The sequence below is a fragment of the Gymnoscopelus microlampas genome (genome assembly GCF_963454915.1).
Source record: "Gymnoscopelus microlampas genome assembly, chromosome: 18".
Classification (NCBI taxonomy): domain Eukaryota; kingdom Metazoa; phylum Chordata; class Actinopteri; order Myctophiformes; family Myctophidae; genus Gymnoscopelus; species Gymnoscopelus microlampas.
This window is the reverse complement of record NC_139955.1, coordinates 49,302,965-49,319,768: the sequence shown is the minus strand read 5'-3', so window position 1 is coordinate 49,319,768 and position 16,804 is coordinate 49,302,965. Positions and strand designations below refer to the sequence as shown.

General features: G+C 40.7%; 2 protein-coding genes across 2 annotated transcripts in view; both read left to right on the top strand.

Moving 5' to 3' along the window:
• The first annotated feature begins 2,067 nt into the window (after positions 1–2,067).
• LOC311034248 (fructose-bisphosphate aldolase B) lies at positions 2,068–16,021 on the top strand. Its single transcript, XM_084042078.1, has 8 exons — positions 2,068–2,246; positions 6,776–6,888; positions 9,462–9,667; positions 11,489–11,543; positions 13,111–13,271; positions 13,376–13,459; positions 14,738–14,912; positions 15,789–16,021. Exons 2-8 carry the CDS (start codon positions 6,777–6,779, stop codon positions 16,004–16,006), a joined length of 1,011 nt encoding a protein of 336 aa, XP_083898204.1. The 5' UTR covers positions 2,068–2,246; position 6,776; the 3' UTR covers positions 16,007–16,021.
• rnf20 (ring finger protein 20, E3 ubiquitin protein ligase) overlaps positions 16,015–16,804 on the top strand; it is a gene marked incomplete at its 5' end in the record, with an annotated part of 48,974 nt that continues 48,184 nt past the window's right edge. The window contains one exon of the mRNA XM_084041886.1: positions 16,015–16,039. Within this exon, the coding sequence (XP_083898012.1) occupies positions 16,015–16,039 (25 nt within the window). The remainder of the gene's footprint in view (positions 16,040–16,804) is intronic.

The window sequence follows — 16,804 nt, the reverse complement described above, 5'->3', positions numbered from 1 at the left end:
GCCTGGCCTACTTGTTGTCAATTAGTTGTATGAGCTCTTGTTTTATTGGATCTTGTTTATTTGATACACTTATTTGTTTTATCTCTTGCTCATTTGATTGTCCTATGTGTCTCATCTGTTTAAGAAAGTAGGTAGCTGATATACCGGTATTGCACTTTTACCTTAGCGCTAGGTACAGTATACTCTTAGTTGCTTGTTTTAGAAGAAAATGCACTTCAGAGTTTCGTTCCCTACCTATGATGAATGCACTTATTGTAAGTCTCTTTGGATAAAAGTGTCTGCTAAATGACTGTAATGTAATGTAATGTAAAAACATAAACTACATACATGTGCCACTGGCATTAAAACATCTCTAAATACTTTAAAACTTCTCCCCAAGTGTGTGTGGTGTGAGGAATGATTCACATTAAATGATTCTCATTCTTTAATCTTTATAGCAGTTATGATACAGAGGAACAGATGAATGATGCAGGTGTTGTAAAATGCAGACACACATTATCAGGGTTATACTGTATATCAGACAGACAGATAGAGAGACAGACAGACAGACAGACATATCTTGCTGACTAACGCATCGCAGGAAATATTAATTGCTTAGCCTGCATTCTCATTCTGTGTGTGTGTGTGTGTGTGTGTGTGTGTGTGTGTGTGTGTGTGTGTGTGTGTGTGTGTGTGTGTGTGTGTGTGTGCGTTATAGAGACAAACAGACAGACAGATATGTCTTGCTGACTTCCGCATCACTGGTCATAGCAGGAAATACTGTAATTGCCCGGCCTACATTCTTTGTGTGTGCGTGTGTGTCTCTGTGTGTGCGTGCGTTCGTGCGTGCGTGCGTGCGTGTGTGTTCGTGGCGGCAGCAATGCCACAAAGGAACTCACCTGCCTCTACCTGCAGTAGAACCATAGACTGTATGAGTAGAACATGAGGTTCCAGGATAGACTCTTTAGTCACCTACAAACCCACTGTTAAGGACATGAGTGACTTCATCATTATGTTCAATGGACAACCATAAGCAAGCACACTGTGTTAGACAGACAGACAGACAGACAGACAGACAGACAGACAGACAGACAGTTATTCTTTAAGGAAACAAACTAAACCTGAATGGCAACATTGTTGCCTTTTACCGCACAGACATGTCCTCAGTTCACTCATGAGCTTCAGGCATGATGACACTTTATTATTATGATGATATATTATTATTAGGGCGGCAGTGGCTCAGGCCAGGGGTAGAGTGGCCGGTGGAGCGGCCAGTTTGATCCCGGGATCACCCGGAGTTAGTGTAGAAGTGTCCTTGAGCAAGACATTGAACCCCTAATTGCTCCTGATGAGCAGGTTGGTGCCTTGCATGGTTTCCTCCTCCATCGGTGTATGAAGTGTGTGTGAATGTGTGAATATAATGCACAATCTATGTAAAGTGCTTTGGATAAAAGCACTATATAAATGCATCATTTACCATTTGTATTGATCATGCATTGGGTTGATGATAGATTATTATTGTATGGATGATAGATTAGTATTGTATAGATGATAGATTATTATTGTATGGATGATAGATTAGTATTGTATAGATAGATCATGCAGCTGGTCATAGGTGATCATGCATTTATCTCATGCCACAGAATGAGTGTCAGACACATGCTGTTCCTTCATAAAGTGAACATGAACAAAGTCCACAGAACACCATTGATGCACAAACACGCCCACAAGTAGAGAGTAACTAAGTAGCTACATTTATACTCATTTACATTTTTTGATACTTCTACTCCATTACATCTCGATTACTTTTACTCATGTCAGATTTTGAATTCAGCCCTTTTACTTTTGACAAACAGAGTATCTTTATTATTGATGCTAACTTTTACTCAAGTAAAAAGAAAGAACACAGAGAGTACTTCCTCTTCTACCACTCGACCACGCCCCCTCCTGCGTGTCTGCTCCAATCACAGCAGCGGTGCCGCCGCACGCCCTGCGCACGCCCCTGCTCATCGCGCACGCCCCCCCCCCCCCCCCCCCCCCCACAAACACACACACACACACACACACACACATACACACATACCACCATAACGCCCGCACACACACACAAGTGATGAGGACGAAGCCCTCCTCTACTCTTTAAAGTCAATAAATATGAGCAGTAAGAGTTGATCTTCCTTCTTCAATCCTTCTGACAGAGAGAGAGAGAGAGAGAGAGCGGCTCCACTTTAATCTACTGCAGCTCGACCATACATTAATACTGACAAGTAAGATTATTAAACAAACACAATGTGCTTTATGTGTCTTTTAGACCCTTTTTATTGTTACAAAAAGGTTTACAGGGTTCTGCCAGGATCGATCCTTGCAGAACCCTGTAAACATTTTTGTAACAAAAAGAGCTGTTTGTCTTTATAGAGTTTTTTAGAGTTTGTGTGCAACGTGTTTAAAGTCCATTCATAATTAAAGCTCCGTTACGAACCTCTCTCTCTGTACAGAGGTTCTTATGGGTTCATTCATAAAGCTGTTCATGTGACACATTGTATCGGTTGGTTTATAGTTTGTATCTGTGGTTCTGAAGCTGAACATATAAGCGACGTGGATGAGTTTTTAGAAACTTTAAAGTGTTTTATAGCTTATAGTTTGCTGTGTGAATCCAGGCTAGAATGTAGAATGTCAGTGTGATGTGGCTGATGGTTGATGTGGTGGACCTGACCACCATGTTGTTGGGTTGATTGCATCAGAACATGAATGATCTCTCTCTGCTGTTTCCAAACACTGTGTTCTGTTCTGTATGAATGTAACTTTAGCTTCGTGTTTAATAAGTTATTTTCTTCATTTGGAGCGTTTTGCATCGAGTTACTTTAGTTACATATGTTGAATGTAGTTACATTGAGTTTACTTTACATGCAGTTGAATGCTGTTTGCAGCATGGTGGTTGTGAACAGATTGAATCCAACGTGTCTCAGTTCTTCTGTTGTTTCCAGACATTGTTCTGTTTCTGTATGAATGTTACCTTATATTCGTGTTAAAGATGTATTCTCTCCATTTAGAGCGTTTTGCATGGAGTTTAAATGGAGTTTATAGCATCGCTGTGGTTGTGAACATAATGTCATTAGTTTAGGAGCAGAAAATACTGGTGTATGGATTAGATTCTTGTCAACTTGTTTGTTCGGATCAGCCTAACCCTGAAACATGACTGTAATGGCGTGGAGCTTCAACCTGGTTTTGGCACTTTCTCCATTTCTCCATTTACAACCAGATTTCAATTATAAAGTGCTGACCTCACGGCCATGGATGTTACTATTTGAATCGGGTGGGTCTAAGTACCTGTATCTTCCGTATTGTTCAATAAAAAGCCTTTTAATCCGATCGGCGGCCATTTTCTCCTAATTTTCTTTGCGCGACCCTATCGTTTGGTTGGTGTATTGCACTCTGATACATTGTGATTCTATGAGAAAATGGCCACCAATCGGATTAAAAAGCTTTTTATTGAACAATACGGAAGAGTCGGCTACTTAGACTCACCCTATTCAAATTGTAACATCCATGGCCGTGAGGTCAGCACTTTATATTTGAAATATGAAAGTTTATGTAGATGTACTTGTTGTAAATGGAGAAAGTGCCAAAACCAGGTTGAAGTTCCGCCATGACATGTGAACCATGGCTAGGATCAGACTGTAGGTCTTTAAGATCAGTTTATCAGCTCTGGTCTCATTGTGAACACAACTTATAACCAACGTGTTTCTATAGTTCTGCTGCTTCCTATAGTTAACAGTAGGATATAAAGCACCATGTTGGTGTCAACATGAGTTGTGTTGGTATGAGGATTATTGTGTAACTATTGCACTAGCTGTACAGTATGTACGGTCTGTGTACTCATAGAGTTGTACTGTACTGAACCTTCACATCCGCCTTCTTAACTGCAGGTAAAGGTATTTATGCTTTGGCAGTTTGCCAACAAAGAATTGATCAGTTGCTTTTGACAACAAGGGACTCTCTGGTTGTCTAGTGCTAGCTAGACAACTTTTACTACTTTAGGCTTGATTTATGTTTGTATTGTTGCACTCTTTATGCTTACTGCTTAAAGGTAGGGTTATAGGTCAGTCAGACATGCTGTTCTGTACAGCCTACTGTTCACATCCGTGTTCTAGCGACAGTTTCAGGTAACACTGCATACAGGAAGAGTGGGCCCTGGGCCAGAGTGGGCCGTCCATGTAAAATTTCATCCAAAATGTAAAAAAAGAAATGTGAAAAACGGTCTTAAAGGGACAGTTAACCCAAAAAATGACATATTTTCTATGGTTTACTCACCCATGGAGACGTGAATTCATGGATATCTTTTGTTTTTGTCGCGTTCCTAAGCAAATAATTTGACAAGCAGTGGGTTCCGGTAGGAGACACAAAGAAGACTCTTTGTGTAAGAGTAAGACACTGCACGAAACCTGTATGTCTGATATACAGGTTTTGTAGCAATTTGTAGAAATATTAGACCTTAATTGTCAAATGTTCATTCATGTTTTAATCATGTATACTTTACGTTTTGACCAAATAACCAGTTTTACATCAAGGTGCCCAGTCTTCCTGTTCCCATTGAACTGTAAACCAGTGGTTTTCAAACGTTTTCAAGTCAAGGACCCCTAAATGAATATGCATTCGGCCGCAGACGTGCATCTGAAAATGTTTTGTGCCAGGGACCCCCGGAAGATGTAAAAAAAAAAGAAAAAAACATAGAAGATACAAGTGTGAGCTTGTACATCTGCTATTTTTTAATAGCCAATATAAATGGATGAATGATTGTGATCCTATATTAAATACTTTAGCTGAGAACCCCCTGCAATCATGTTGCAGATTAAACCTTTTACTAGAAAGCTTCATAGACTTGTTTGACAGACAGCTGTCATCAGTGTTGTGTAAATTAATATTTATCTTTTCTATTAATATGTTGGATTCATATTAATGTGTATTTTCACATTGAACCATTTAAACCATCAATACTTGGTAAACTTGACGGTCACTCTACTTGGTCTGCTCTTTTTTCCATCTACACAAAACCTCTTTGCCCAAAAATAGTCGATCTACAAGTTGAGGTGTTGTCAGCTTGTAGATCTGCATTTTTTTCCCTCCTCAGAATAGTGATGCTAGGGTTCAAGTGGTTAATGTAAAAAAAAAATGAAATAAAATCCTATCGCAGAAAGATTTGGCACCCCCCCTGTAGTAACTCTGAGGACCCCCTAGGGGTCCCTGACCCCTGCTCTAAAATGTTCTCTTTGGTAAGCGGCGCAGTAGAGCAGTTCTGTGTTTTGCACTATAGTTGGTTTGATCCATCCTCTGCTTTTGATATCTCTGGTCATTATGTTTTATCTCTGGTCATTAGTTTTCTGGTCTTTATGTTCAGTGGGTTTTATGTTTGATCCCTGATTCTGGTCTGACTGAAAAACTGAATTAACTTCATGTTTATATTGGGAACACCTATTATCATATGTTTGATATTTATGATTTTTCTGTCTTTAGTTCACAGTTTAACAATGTGATTAAAACAACATGTTAAAGGGCCAGACCACTTTTGGTTTGGGTTGTGTAGTTACCTTGCCATGATGCAACTTCAAAAGTGGACAATACATCTAAAATAATTGCTCCATTGATTAGAAATTGATAATTCAAATGATGCTCCTCATTGACTTACATTGTACGGTAAAACAGCAGTGGGTTTGGTGATGTTCTATATTGTCTGAATCAGCTTTGTTTGTTTATGTGCTAAAAGAGTGACTTTGGGAGCTGTTTTACCGTACAATGTAAGCCAATGAGGATTGAGGAGCATATTTTAATATTCTAAATCAATGGAGCATTTGTTTTAGATTTCTTGTCCACTTTTGGAGTTGCATCATGGCAAGGTAACTACACAACACAACACAAACCTCTACCAGTGGTCTTGCCCTTTAACCACATTAACCCTTGGGTCCATATCTTGGGCAATTCCTCCATGAATTGAGTACGTGAGGATCCTATTTGAAACAAGCCATTGCGGTTAACTGGGCGATCCGGTTAACTGGGCGATCCATTTTAGTTGACCTTGTATTGTAAGCTGTACTTCCATGTGCTTTTACTCTGCAACCTTCTAAATAAAGTATTCAATCAAGTTTTCAAAATCTACAAGCTCTCAATATGTAGTGAGCTTGAGCTTGTAGATCGGGCAATAAGGCTTAAGAGTGGTTTAGAAAATGCACCAAGCACGAGGTGAGGTTGTAGATCTAATAGATGGATAGACCTATAGGCTATAGGGCTTTAAGTGGTTAATAAAATGCACGAGGTGAGGTTGTAAATGATGCTTCATATTAATCTAATTGGGTCAAGAACAAGGCGCAGCTTATCTGTTCCGGGTCAAAGTTCACCTAGCTTACAAGCCAAATATTGACTATAGCTGTTGGTTAGTTTTCTCAGGTTGAAACGTACTGGAGAGACTGTCAAACTTTTTAATGTACAACTTAACATTGTTATTTCTAATCTTTTTCTTGTGAAAAAAACAAGAGGATCTGGGCACTCTGGAGTGAAAGCGGAGGGAAAGCCTTTATTAATATGAGGAGTAAAACTGAGGGTTTATTAATATGAGGAAACTGCCAACATGTCTCCACCTCCGTTTTACTCCTGCCTGGATCCTCTGTTTGATCTGTGAGCATATACTGAGATACTTTAAACCATTTAATGTAGTCCTGTTCCTGGTTGTTCTGTCGTGTCAATGGTTTACTTGTATTTGTCCATTATTCGGGTGACTGACCAGTGTTGTTGTATTCTCCTTCAGGATGACTCACCAGTATCCATCACTGTCTCCGGACCAGAAGAAGGAGCTGTCAGACATCGCTCAGAGGATCGTAGCTCCAGGGAAAGGAATCCTGGCTGCAGATGAATCCACAGGTTTGAACCTCACTATATATAATAGAGTCCGACCGATAGGGATTTTTGTGACCGATACCGATAACCGATTTTAGAGAGGTTTGGATTATATCGGTCACCGATAACCGATATGCAACAACCGATATTGTGAATTTTAGCTGGAATGAAAATAGGCCTTTTCTGTTTGTTTTTTTTTACATTTACTCAAGTACTGTACTTAGGACATTTTTAAGTAAAATTTTGAGGTATTGTTTTTACTATTATTTAGTAATATTAAAGTATTGGAAAGTATTTCCAATTTTCAACACTTTTACTTCTACTCCACTACATCTCAGACTAGGCAAATATTATACTTTTACTCCACTACAATTATTTGAAAACTTTAGTTACTTTGTAGATTAAGATCTAGAATATTATAAACAAAACACACATTAACCACTTCAGCCCTATATACATTTCTGCCATTTGAAAATAGCAGATTTACAAGCTTGTAGATCTGCTATTTTCCAAAGATTTTTATACATTTGAAATCTTGTTGAACAGGACATTCTGCATAATGAGTAGTACTTTCTACTTTGTACTTTAAGTCAGAGTCCTGCAATCGTTTGACGGGTGAAAACGGGTGTAAAATATACTGACGGGCGGTTCTGAACTAAACGCGGGTAGGTAACGTTTTATTGTGAAAATCAGAGAGCCCTGTCTCCGCGAAAACAACGTCACTTGTGTAACTTAACACAGTACAACGGCATGGAGCACGCCGGTCAGTTAGCTTAACTCACAAAACACATTGAACATCCTGTTAAACCTTCAAATTAAAACCATCTGAGACGTAAACAATGACACATGCTTACTGCGTATGTGCGCATTCACGCGTGTGGCTAAAGCTCGCTCCTCCGTCTTCACTTGTACACTGAATGTATAGCTCTATTGTTGAAGGCTGCTATCTATCCTTTTCAACACACTTTTAAATTGAGTGACTGTCTGTAGGCTATTTACATTTTACTCTGCATGTAATCATGGGTAAACGGGCGGACAACAGGTCCATTATTTGACGGGCGGACGCGGGGCGGTTCTGGTTCGTATTTTGAAAGGATCACGGCCAGGGTGACGGGTGGGTCTACTCTGCAGATCTGATTATTGACGGGCAGCGCGGGTTCTCAACATTGGACCCGTGCAGGATTCTGCTTTAAGTACATTTTGATACCAAAACTTTTGTTCTTTTACTTTACAGATTTTTTTTAATTCCGGACTTTTACTTGTAACAGAGTATTTCTGTATTACAGTATTGTACTTTTACTTAATACGCAAACCCGCTTTAGAGACAATTAATTAATTAACACTACAGCTGTGGTGGTGTTGTTTTGTTTGAGGCATAACAAACTAAGCCAAAATGACGACGCTAAAATCGAAGTGAGTATAGCCTCACCTCAGCCTATCATTATTATTATAAGACAATCCACAATTATGTATACTGGCATGTTTTGGGCTGAACCAGTCATCAGATTGAACTAATTTACCGTCGCATCTGGGAAAAGTATCCGCTGGTTGAAGCTGCTTTGGTCGACCATCGACGATGTTTTTGTTTGGTTTACTGTTTTGTAGAGTAGTAGAGTATGGTAGGCCTACTGAAAGTAGCAGATCTACAAGCCCAGCGCGCTCTGCTGGACAAAATATATAATTACACCAGCAATGTGCTTTTTGAGCAAACTTTTTTTTTTTTTCATATCGGTCATATCGGTGAGAAATTTCACCGATACGATATGATCCGATATAACCAAATAAGGCCATATCGGGTACCGATATATCGGTGACCGATATATCGGTCGGACTCTAATATATAACAGTCTGTTCAACACCCAACGCACCATTATAAACATCTAACAGTCTGAACCTCACAGTCTGTTCAACACCCAACGCACCATTATAAACATCTAACAGTCTGAACCTCACTATATATAACAGTCTGTTGAACACCCAACAAACATTCTGCCCAAAGCATTAGAATACCTGCTTTAGAAATGCATTCTGGTCCACCCTGGGCAAGACCTGGGATGTTGGTTGTCTAGGAAGTTGACAACCGGAAATGGTTGAATTTGGCGGAAGTACCGCCCAAGGAAATGACGTTGATGCTTTACAAATCTGTTAACATTCTCCGTGAATGAAACGAGTGTTGTGATTGGTCAAAAAAGATCGTTTCCGGGGGAAACGGAAATCCTGTCCACTCAGGACTTCCTAGACACTCGCTGCTTTAGGTCGTGACCAGGCTCTTCTTTTCGCAGATGAGTGAGGCTGGGACCGAGGTTAATTCTGGTCCCCTGTCTCTGCTGTCTGATGGGTAGAGGGGGTAGAGGGAGAGGGGGGGGGTAGAGGGTACACCTGGGCCGCAGAAGGTCTCGGGTTTGAATGTGTTGAGGTGTTCATGAGCAAGATACTTGACCTCTAACCCCGCTCCCCTGTGGGCAGCACTCAGCTGGGTGAAGCTGGAAAAACAGAATTTCCCTCTCGGGATGAAATTAATCTAATTATTGTAATCATGGAGGGAAGCCGGGAGGAGGGTGATGTATGTCACTATATGTCATAAACCTCTCCATCAGGCACCATGGCTAAGCGTCTGCAGAACATCAACGTGGAGAACACGGAGGAGAACCGTCGGTTCTTCAGGAACCTGCTCTTCTCCGTGGACATGGCAGAGAGTGTGGGCGGAGTCATCTTCTTCCACGAGACGCTGTACCAGAAGTCTGACAGCGGCGTCCTGTTCCCCCAGGTCATAAAGGGGAAGGGCATCGTGGTGGGGATCAAGGTGAGAGGCTCCGGGGGGGTAACGGGGTTAACCCATTCAGACCTGAGGCTCATTTTAAAAAACGCCTTTTAAATCCTATCCTACTATAAGTTTTCTGAAAAACTTGACTTTTTTATTTTAAAAACAAATGTATACGTTGGCTATTCAAAAAATATCAGATACACAAGCTTTCAGCATGGCAGGAAGTGACGCGCTGCAGGCTTGTATATCTGCTATTTTTGAACAAATTTGAGAAAATTGCCCTGTTTGGAAATTATTTTCATTTTTACATAAATCTTCTCTTCTGGGGGGTCCCTGGAACAATTTTCTGATGGGTGGTCCGCGGCCAACTACATATACATTTGGGGGTCCTTGACAAACAAAATGACACGTTTGCTTTCCCAGATTGAAATGCTATAAGAACGTTCCAGGTCTGAATGTGTTAAAGCCACACTGTGTCACTTTAGATGAAACAACTTCTCTGTCTGCAGTCAGCGTTAATATACCGTCAATGTATTTAAAGGCATGCTACGTAACTTTGCCCTGTGCTTACATAACAAACGTTGAATACTTTTACCTATATTTTCCCTATACACCAGCAGTTATCAGCCACTGCAGTAGTGTGGTGGTGTTTACCTGCAGAAACACATTGTCCTCTGTCTCTGTCTCTGTCTCTGTCTGTGTTTTTCCCCACAGTTTGTTTTGGTAGACGCCCCAAAAACATCCCGTCTACCAAAACAAACCCTGAAAATACAGAGAGGGAGAGATGTGTGTGTTTCTGCAGGTAAACACCACCACACTACGGTAGTGGCTGATAACTCCTGCTATAGAGGGAAATGTATGTAACTTCAGGGCAAAGTTACGTAGTATGCCTTTAAACCAGTGGTTTTCAACCCTTTTCGTGTCAACGACCACCAAATTGACACATATTAGCCCAGGGACCCCCATTTGAAAATATATGCCAGGGACTCAACCATTTAGATTCCTTGGGGGTCCCAATCTACACTGTAGTATCATCATCATTAGTGTTCATGTAACTCTGAGAGTGTACAAATGGAACCAAATGGACCCGTTGGGGTCCATTTGGTTCCATTTGTACACTCTCAGAGTTACAGACACATAAGGGTCAATTTGGTTTCTAACTATTCATTTGGCTGGGGACCCCCTGGAACCCCCTCAAGGACCACTGGTGGTCCCCGGACCACTGGTTGAGAACCACTGGTTTAAACTCATTAAATAAATACAAGGCTGTTGTCTGAGGCACTCTAGGACCCTGCGGCGCTCGTTTTGGAGCGGTACTTGTGTGGTTTTATTTAGAACTGACTTCTGGAAATGGCAGATCTAACAGACCATAGTGAGGAAGAAGTTATTTGGCTGCTTGATTCTAACCAATACTTCTACAATACATTGTGATGTTTGACAGCTTGTAAGAGCCTAGATGTCTCCACTAGGCCTGATAGCTGTTGTTTTGGTACAGCCTCTGTTATGGTTCAGTTTGTCCTTCAGACAGCTACAGTATAACTATGATCTCTGCTCCTGTGCTTCAGGCAGAACTACCCTACCACTGACATGAGTGTTAATGTACTTCTGACCATGATATCATGTACATAAAGCAGAACCACCTCCACCTAGAACATTGTCTCCAGTCCTATGTGTCTTATATCCATGGCTGATTGATCCAGAATTCCAATAGAAAGACGAGAGGTGTCTCCAAAATGACTAAAATAAATGTAGTAGAACTTTAAACATATCCTTACTGGCCTTGCAACCTTTGACCAGAGAGTTTAAATGTCTGTTAACTTGTATAAATGGATGACTTAGCGTCTGTCTCTGTTCTAACAGGTGGACAAAGGTACAGCTGGTCTGAATGGAACGGATGGTGAAACCACCACACAGGGTGAGAACAACATGGAGCCTAAATGACTAATGAATAAAATGTCTCTTTGTGTCATCATGTAGAAACATCACTTATAGGTGTTTCTGACATCTGTCATGAAGCGCTTATTAAAGAAGTGATTATTTCTATGGTTTACCTTATTAAAGAAACTATTATTTCTATGGTTTACCTTATTAAAGAAATTATTATTTCTATGGTTTACCTTATTAAAGAAATTATTATTTCTATGGTTTACCTTATTAAAGAAATGATTATTTCTATGGTTTACCTTATTAAAGAAATTATTATTTCTATGGTTTACCTTATTAGAGAAATTATTATTTCTATGGTTTACCTTATTAAAGAAATTATTATTTCTATGGTTTACCTTCCCGGTGTTGTTTTTGACTCACAGAGAATTTTTGTTTGTAAAACATTCCTTATTTTTGGATTATTCTAATTCTTCATTCACCGTGAATGAGAAGTCAAAAATGAAGAAGTAACTTGGTGAATTGAATTAATCCGAAACCCAAATTAACAACAAAACTATATTAAAAATCTGTCCATAATGTCCAAAACACTGTCTAAGTTACTGAAATATGAAATATCACCACAGAAGAAGAACATTTTAAAACACTTGGGGTTCAAACCGTGATGAACCGGAGCTCATGCACACGCGTGTGCGTCTTTCCTGTATGAGCCGGTTTAGTTTGGAAGTTTTTTAAAAGTTTAATTCCTTCTTCTGTGGCGATATTTCGAAACTTCTCTCAACGTATTTCGGTAGAAGAGAAATTAAATCGTATGAGTTTGTGTTTTGGACTTTATGGAGGGATTTTTTTATATAGTTTTGCTGTTATTTTGGGTCTCGAATTAATTCCATTCAAGTTTTTTTCTTTATTTTTGGATTCTTCATTAACCGTTGTGTTGAATGTTTTACAAGCGAAAAGGCATAAGTCAAAGACTCACCAGTATGTATGTTATTGGAACATTTGTAATTATGTCTCGTGATATTGAGGTAAAGCATTTTAAACTTGAGCTTTCGTTTGGACACAAGTTATTCTAGTTTGCTCATCATACTCATACAGGCTTAGCCTGCCGACTGATCATTTTTATGCTGCCACTATACTCTGAGTCCTCCTGTCCAACCTGATGTGTTGTAGGTGTGGAGGGCCTCTCACAGCCATGTGCTCAGTAAAAGGATGGTTGTTGTATTGTTGTGGTGTTGTAATGTTGTATTATTGTGTTGTGTGTAGGTCTGGACGGCCTCTCAGAGCGCTGTGCTCAGTAGGATGGTTGTTGTATTGTAGTGGTGTATTGTGTTGTAATGGTGTATTGTGTTGTAATGTTGTGTATTGTGTTGTAGGTCTGGACGGCCTGTCAGAGCGCTGTGCTCAGTAGAATGGTTGTTGTATTGTAGTGTTGTATTGTGTTGTAATGTTGTAATGTTGTATTATTGTGTTGTGTGTAGGTCTGGACGGCCTGTCAGAGCGCTGTGCTCAGTAGGATGGTTGTTGTATTGTAGTGGTGTAGTGTTGTAATGTTGTATTGTAGTGGTGTAGTGTTGTAATGTTGTATTGTTGTGTTGTAGGTCTGGACGGCCTGTCAGAGCGCTGTGCTCAGTACAAGAAGGACGGCTGTGACTTCGCTAAGTGGAGGTGTGTCCTGAAGATCGCAGACGGATGCCCGTCGGCGCTCGCCATCGCAGAGAACGCCAACGTCCTGGCGAGGTACGCCAGCATCTGCCAGCAGGTGAGAGAGAGAGAGAGAGAGAGAGAGAGACATTAAAGCCCTGACATTAATAACATTATTGTAATGTTTCTGTTGGTTTAACATGTATGTCTGTGTTCCTCCAGAACGGTCTGGTTCCCATCGTAGAGCCAGAGATCCTTCCTGATGGAGACCATGACCTGCAGCGCTGTCAGTACGTCACCGAGAAGGTCAGAGGTCATTTAAACCTTTATTTAACCAGACAAAGATATTAAGAACAAATTGTGATTTACGATGTGTGCCTGGCAGAGGACATCAGGTATTAGCAGCGGTCTACAAGGCTCTCTGATTGATTGATGTACTTTATTTAGTAAGACATGAGAACAACAGTACATGGAAGTACAAATTCACAATACAAGGTCTACTAAACTGGCTAAACTGGCTCCCCGTGTCAGCTAGGATCGACTACAAGGTCCTGCTGATCACCCACAACTGCATAAATGGACATGCCCCTCCCTACCTACAGAAATTAATTAGGCCCCCACAAAATTCCACCCGCACCCTCAGATCTACCAGCAGATTCCTCCTCGATGTCCCTGGTACAAATCTACGTACTATGGGTGACCGGGCCTTCTGCTCGGCAGCGCCGCGCCTATGGAACAGTCTTCCTATTGACCTGAGAGCACCACAGACCCTGGACTCTTTTAAAATAGGCCTGAAAACGTTTTTGTTTCAGAGGGCATTTTCATGTTGAATTGTTGTTTAGTCATATCTGTTTTTAAACCGTGCTTTTTAACTTTATATGATTGATGATGTTTTACCTTGTGGCACTTTGAGATTCCTTGTGAATGAAAAGTGCATTACAAATAAAATGTATTATTATTATTATTATTATTAAACTGGAAGACTCATTAAGCACTGAGCTTGTTTAAGATGAGATCCCCATGCACACACATCATGATGACATATACTGTAAGAGACAGACAGGAAGCCCTGACATTAATCTCTGACATCATAATAATAATAGTTATGTTAACTCTAGGTCAGGGGTCTTCAACGTTTTCAGGCCAAGGACCCCCTAGCTGAGAGAGGGATGAAGCAGGGACCCCCACTACATATTGTGTGGAGATGAGAGATAGGGACCCCCTCTATATTGCATAAAATTGTGTTTTAGATTACCCTTTTTTTGTTTACTTGCTCTGCTCTTTTTTCCCTCTACACCTATACCTCTTTGCCAAAAATAGCAGATCTACAAGCTCACAACGCCTCGCAGCGCGAGGCGTTGTGAGCAAGTTTGTTTCTAAAGTTTGTTTCTAAAGCGTAGCTGCTTGCTTCAAAAACATTTAAATTATTTTTTAAACCAGTGGCTCTCAGACATTTTCTTGAACAAGGCTCTCTGACATCATAATAATAATATTTATATGTATTATCTCTAGGTTCTAGCAGCGGTCTACAAGGCTCTCTCTGACCCTCATAATGTTAATAATATTTATATGTATTATATGTAGGTTCTAGCAGCGGTCTACAAGGCTCTCTCTGACCACCACGTCTACCTAGAAGGAACTCTGCTCAAACCCAACATGGTGCTGGCTGGACACTCCTGTAGCAGGAAGTACACGCCCCAGGAGGTCGCTATGGCAACCGTCTCCGCCCTGAGGCGCACCGTCCCTGCTGCTGTGCCTGGTGAGTGTACACACACACACACACACACACACACACACACACACACACACACACACACACACACACGTTGGTGTGTGTCTCTCTTATGGTAGCAAGATGTATAGACTGTTAAATGTGTATTTATTCAACGTTGAATAACATTCAGTCTAAAGTCATTCTCTTACAGCAAAGTGCTAGTTAGACTTTACTGCAGCTGTTGGAGAGTAGAAGTTGGTGTCCGTGGGGGACTTGTAGATCTGCTATTTTCAAAGGGCCAAAATGTATATACTGTAGGGCTGAAGTGGTTAATGTATGTAGAAGAGAGAACGCTGGAGCAACACGGACAGTTTAGGCCTTTTATTTAGTTAGGTGCAAGTACAACAGAATGACTGACGTTTGGGTCTTACGACCTTCCTCAGAGTCATCATCATGACCCTTGTGACGCACCGGACTGGCCGTTTAAGGCTGAGGCGCAACGGTAGAATCCCTTTGTTCTGTGGTTAATGTATGTGTTGTAATAATAATCAAAGTCTACAAAGTAAATAGTAACAATATTTGCCTCTGAGATGTAGTGGAGTAGAAGAAAAAGTACTGAAAACTGGAAATACTCCAGTAAAGTAAAAATAGCCCAAAAATTACGTACGAGTACTTTGCTTCTGGGGGTCCCTGGAGCAACATATTTTGAGATGGAGGTCGGTGGCCAAATACATATAATTTTGGGGGTCCTTGTCATGACAAAGTTTGAGCACCACTGATATAGAAACATGGGTTTTTCAGAAAACTGTTAGGATTTAGAAGACATTTGTAGAATTGGGCTCAGGTCTTAATGGGTTAAGAGATGGCGTAGGGGCATAGTTAACGGACGGACGTTGATGTGTGTGTGTGTTTCTCCTCCAGGGATCACCTTCCTGTCAGGAGGTCAGAGCGAGGAGGAGGCGTCTCTGAACCTGAACGCCATGAACCAGGTCCCTCTGCATCGGCCCTGGAAGCTGAGCTTCTCGTACGGCCGGGCGCTGCAGGCCTCTACGCTGGCAGCCTGGCAGGGCAAGGCTGCCAACAAGGAGGCTGCCCAGCAGGTGTTCAGCAACAGAGCCAAGGTAAGGCTGACTGACTGATAACCACCATGTGGGACCATGTGGAGCTCCAAGGCATGGACCTTTATCCTTATCGTTTATCATGATAAAACAACACTCTAAAAAAACTCTTACTCATTAGGAGGACTATATCAGTCACCAGAACCATGGACGGGTGTTTTCAATAAATCTAACAGGATCAAAATGGAGTTTGAACTTATTATACGTACGTGTCTGATAAAATGAATATCTAAATAGTGAATCAAGCAGCTTAAAACCTGTCTGGGGGGTGAAACGCACAAGCCTAAATAAACGCTAAAATGACCCCAAACATGTTTGAAAGTGAAATGTCCCTTTAACTAAAGTGAAATGTCCAAAGGGACATCACTTTAGTTAAAGGGACATTTCACTTTAGTTAAAGGGACATTTCACTTGCAAACATGTTTGAAACTCAGAGGGAGGTCTGTAGAATCAGGTGGACATTGTCCTGTTGTCAGAACATGCAGCATGTCTGTCAGATGCCTTCTCTCTCTCTCTCTCATAACTGTTCTGTAGTCTCTCTCTCATAACTGTTCTATAGTCTCTCTCTCTGTTCTCTTTTCCTCCTGAAACAATATTTCACGGCCAAATGCATATCATGTTTTTTAGAGCCACTGATATTATAGTAACATACGTTTTTAAAAAAACACTGTTTGGATTTAGAAGACATTTGTAGAATCCCCAGAAAAGATTTGAGTTAAAAATGATTATTCAGATAGTTTTGTTTTTGTCTCATTCCTAAACCAATAATTCAATAACTGAGGACTCTGCTGCTTGGTGAATAATTAATAGTGCCTCTCT

Bases quoted from the DNA above. Each gene is read 5' to 3' on its own strand.
- LOC311034248 (XM_084042078.1), top strand. From the start codon at position 6,777: ATGACTCACCAGTATCCATCACTGTCTCCGGACCAGAAGAAGGAGCTG. The intron at 11,544-13,110 runs GTGAGAACAACA...GTTGTGTTGTAG, and splicing joins TGGTGAAACCACCACACAGG to GTCTGGACGGCCTGTCAGAG. The intron at 13,272-13,375 runs GTGAGAGAGAGA...GTGTTCCTCCAG, and splicing joins ACGCCAGCATCTGCCAGCAG to AACGGTCTGGTTCCCATCGT.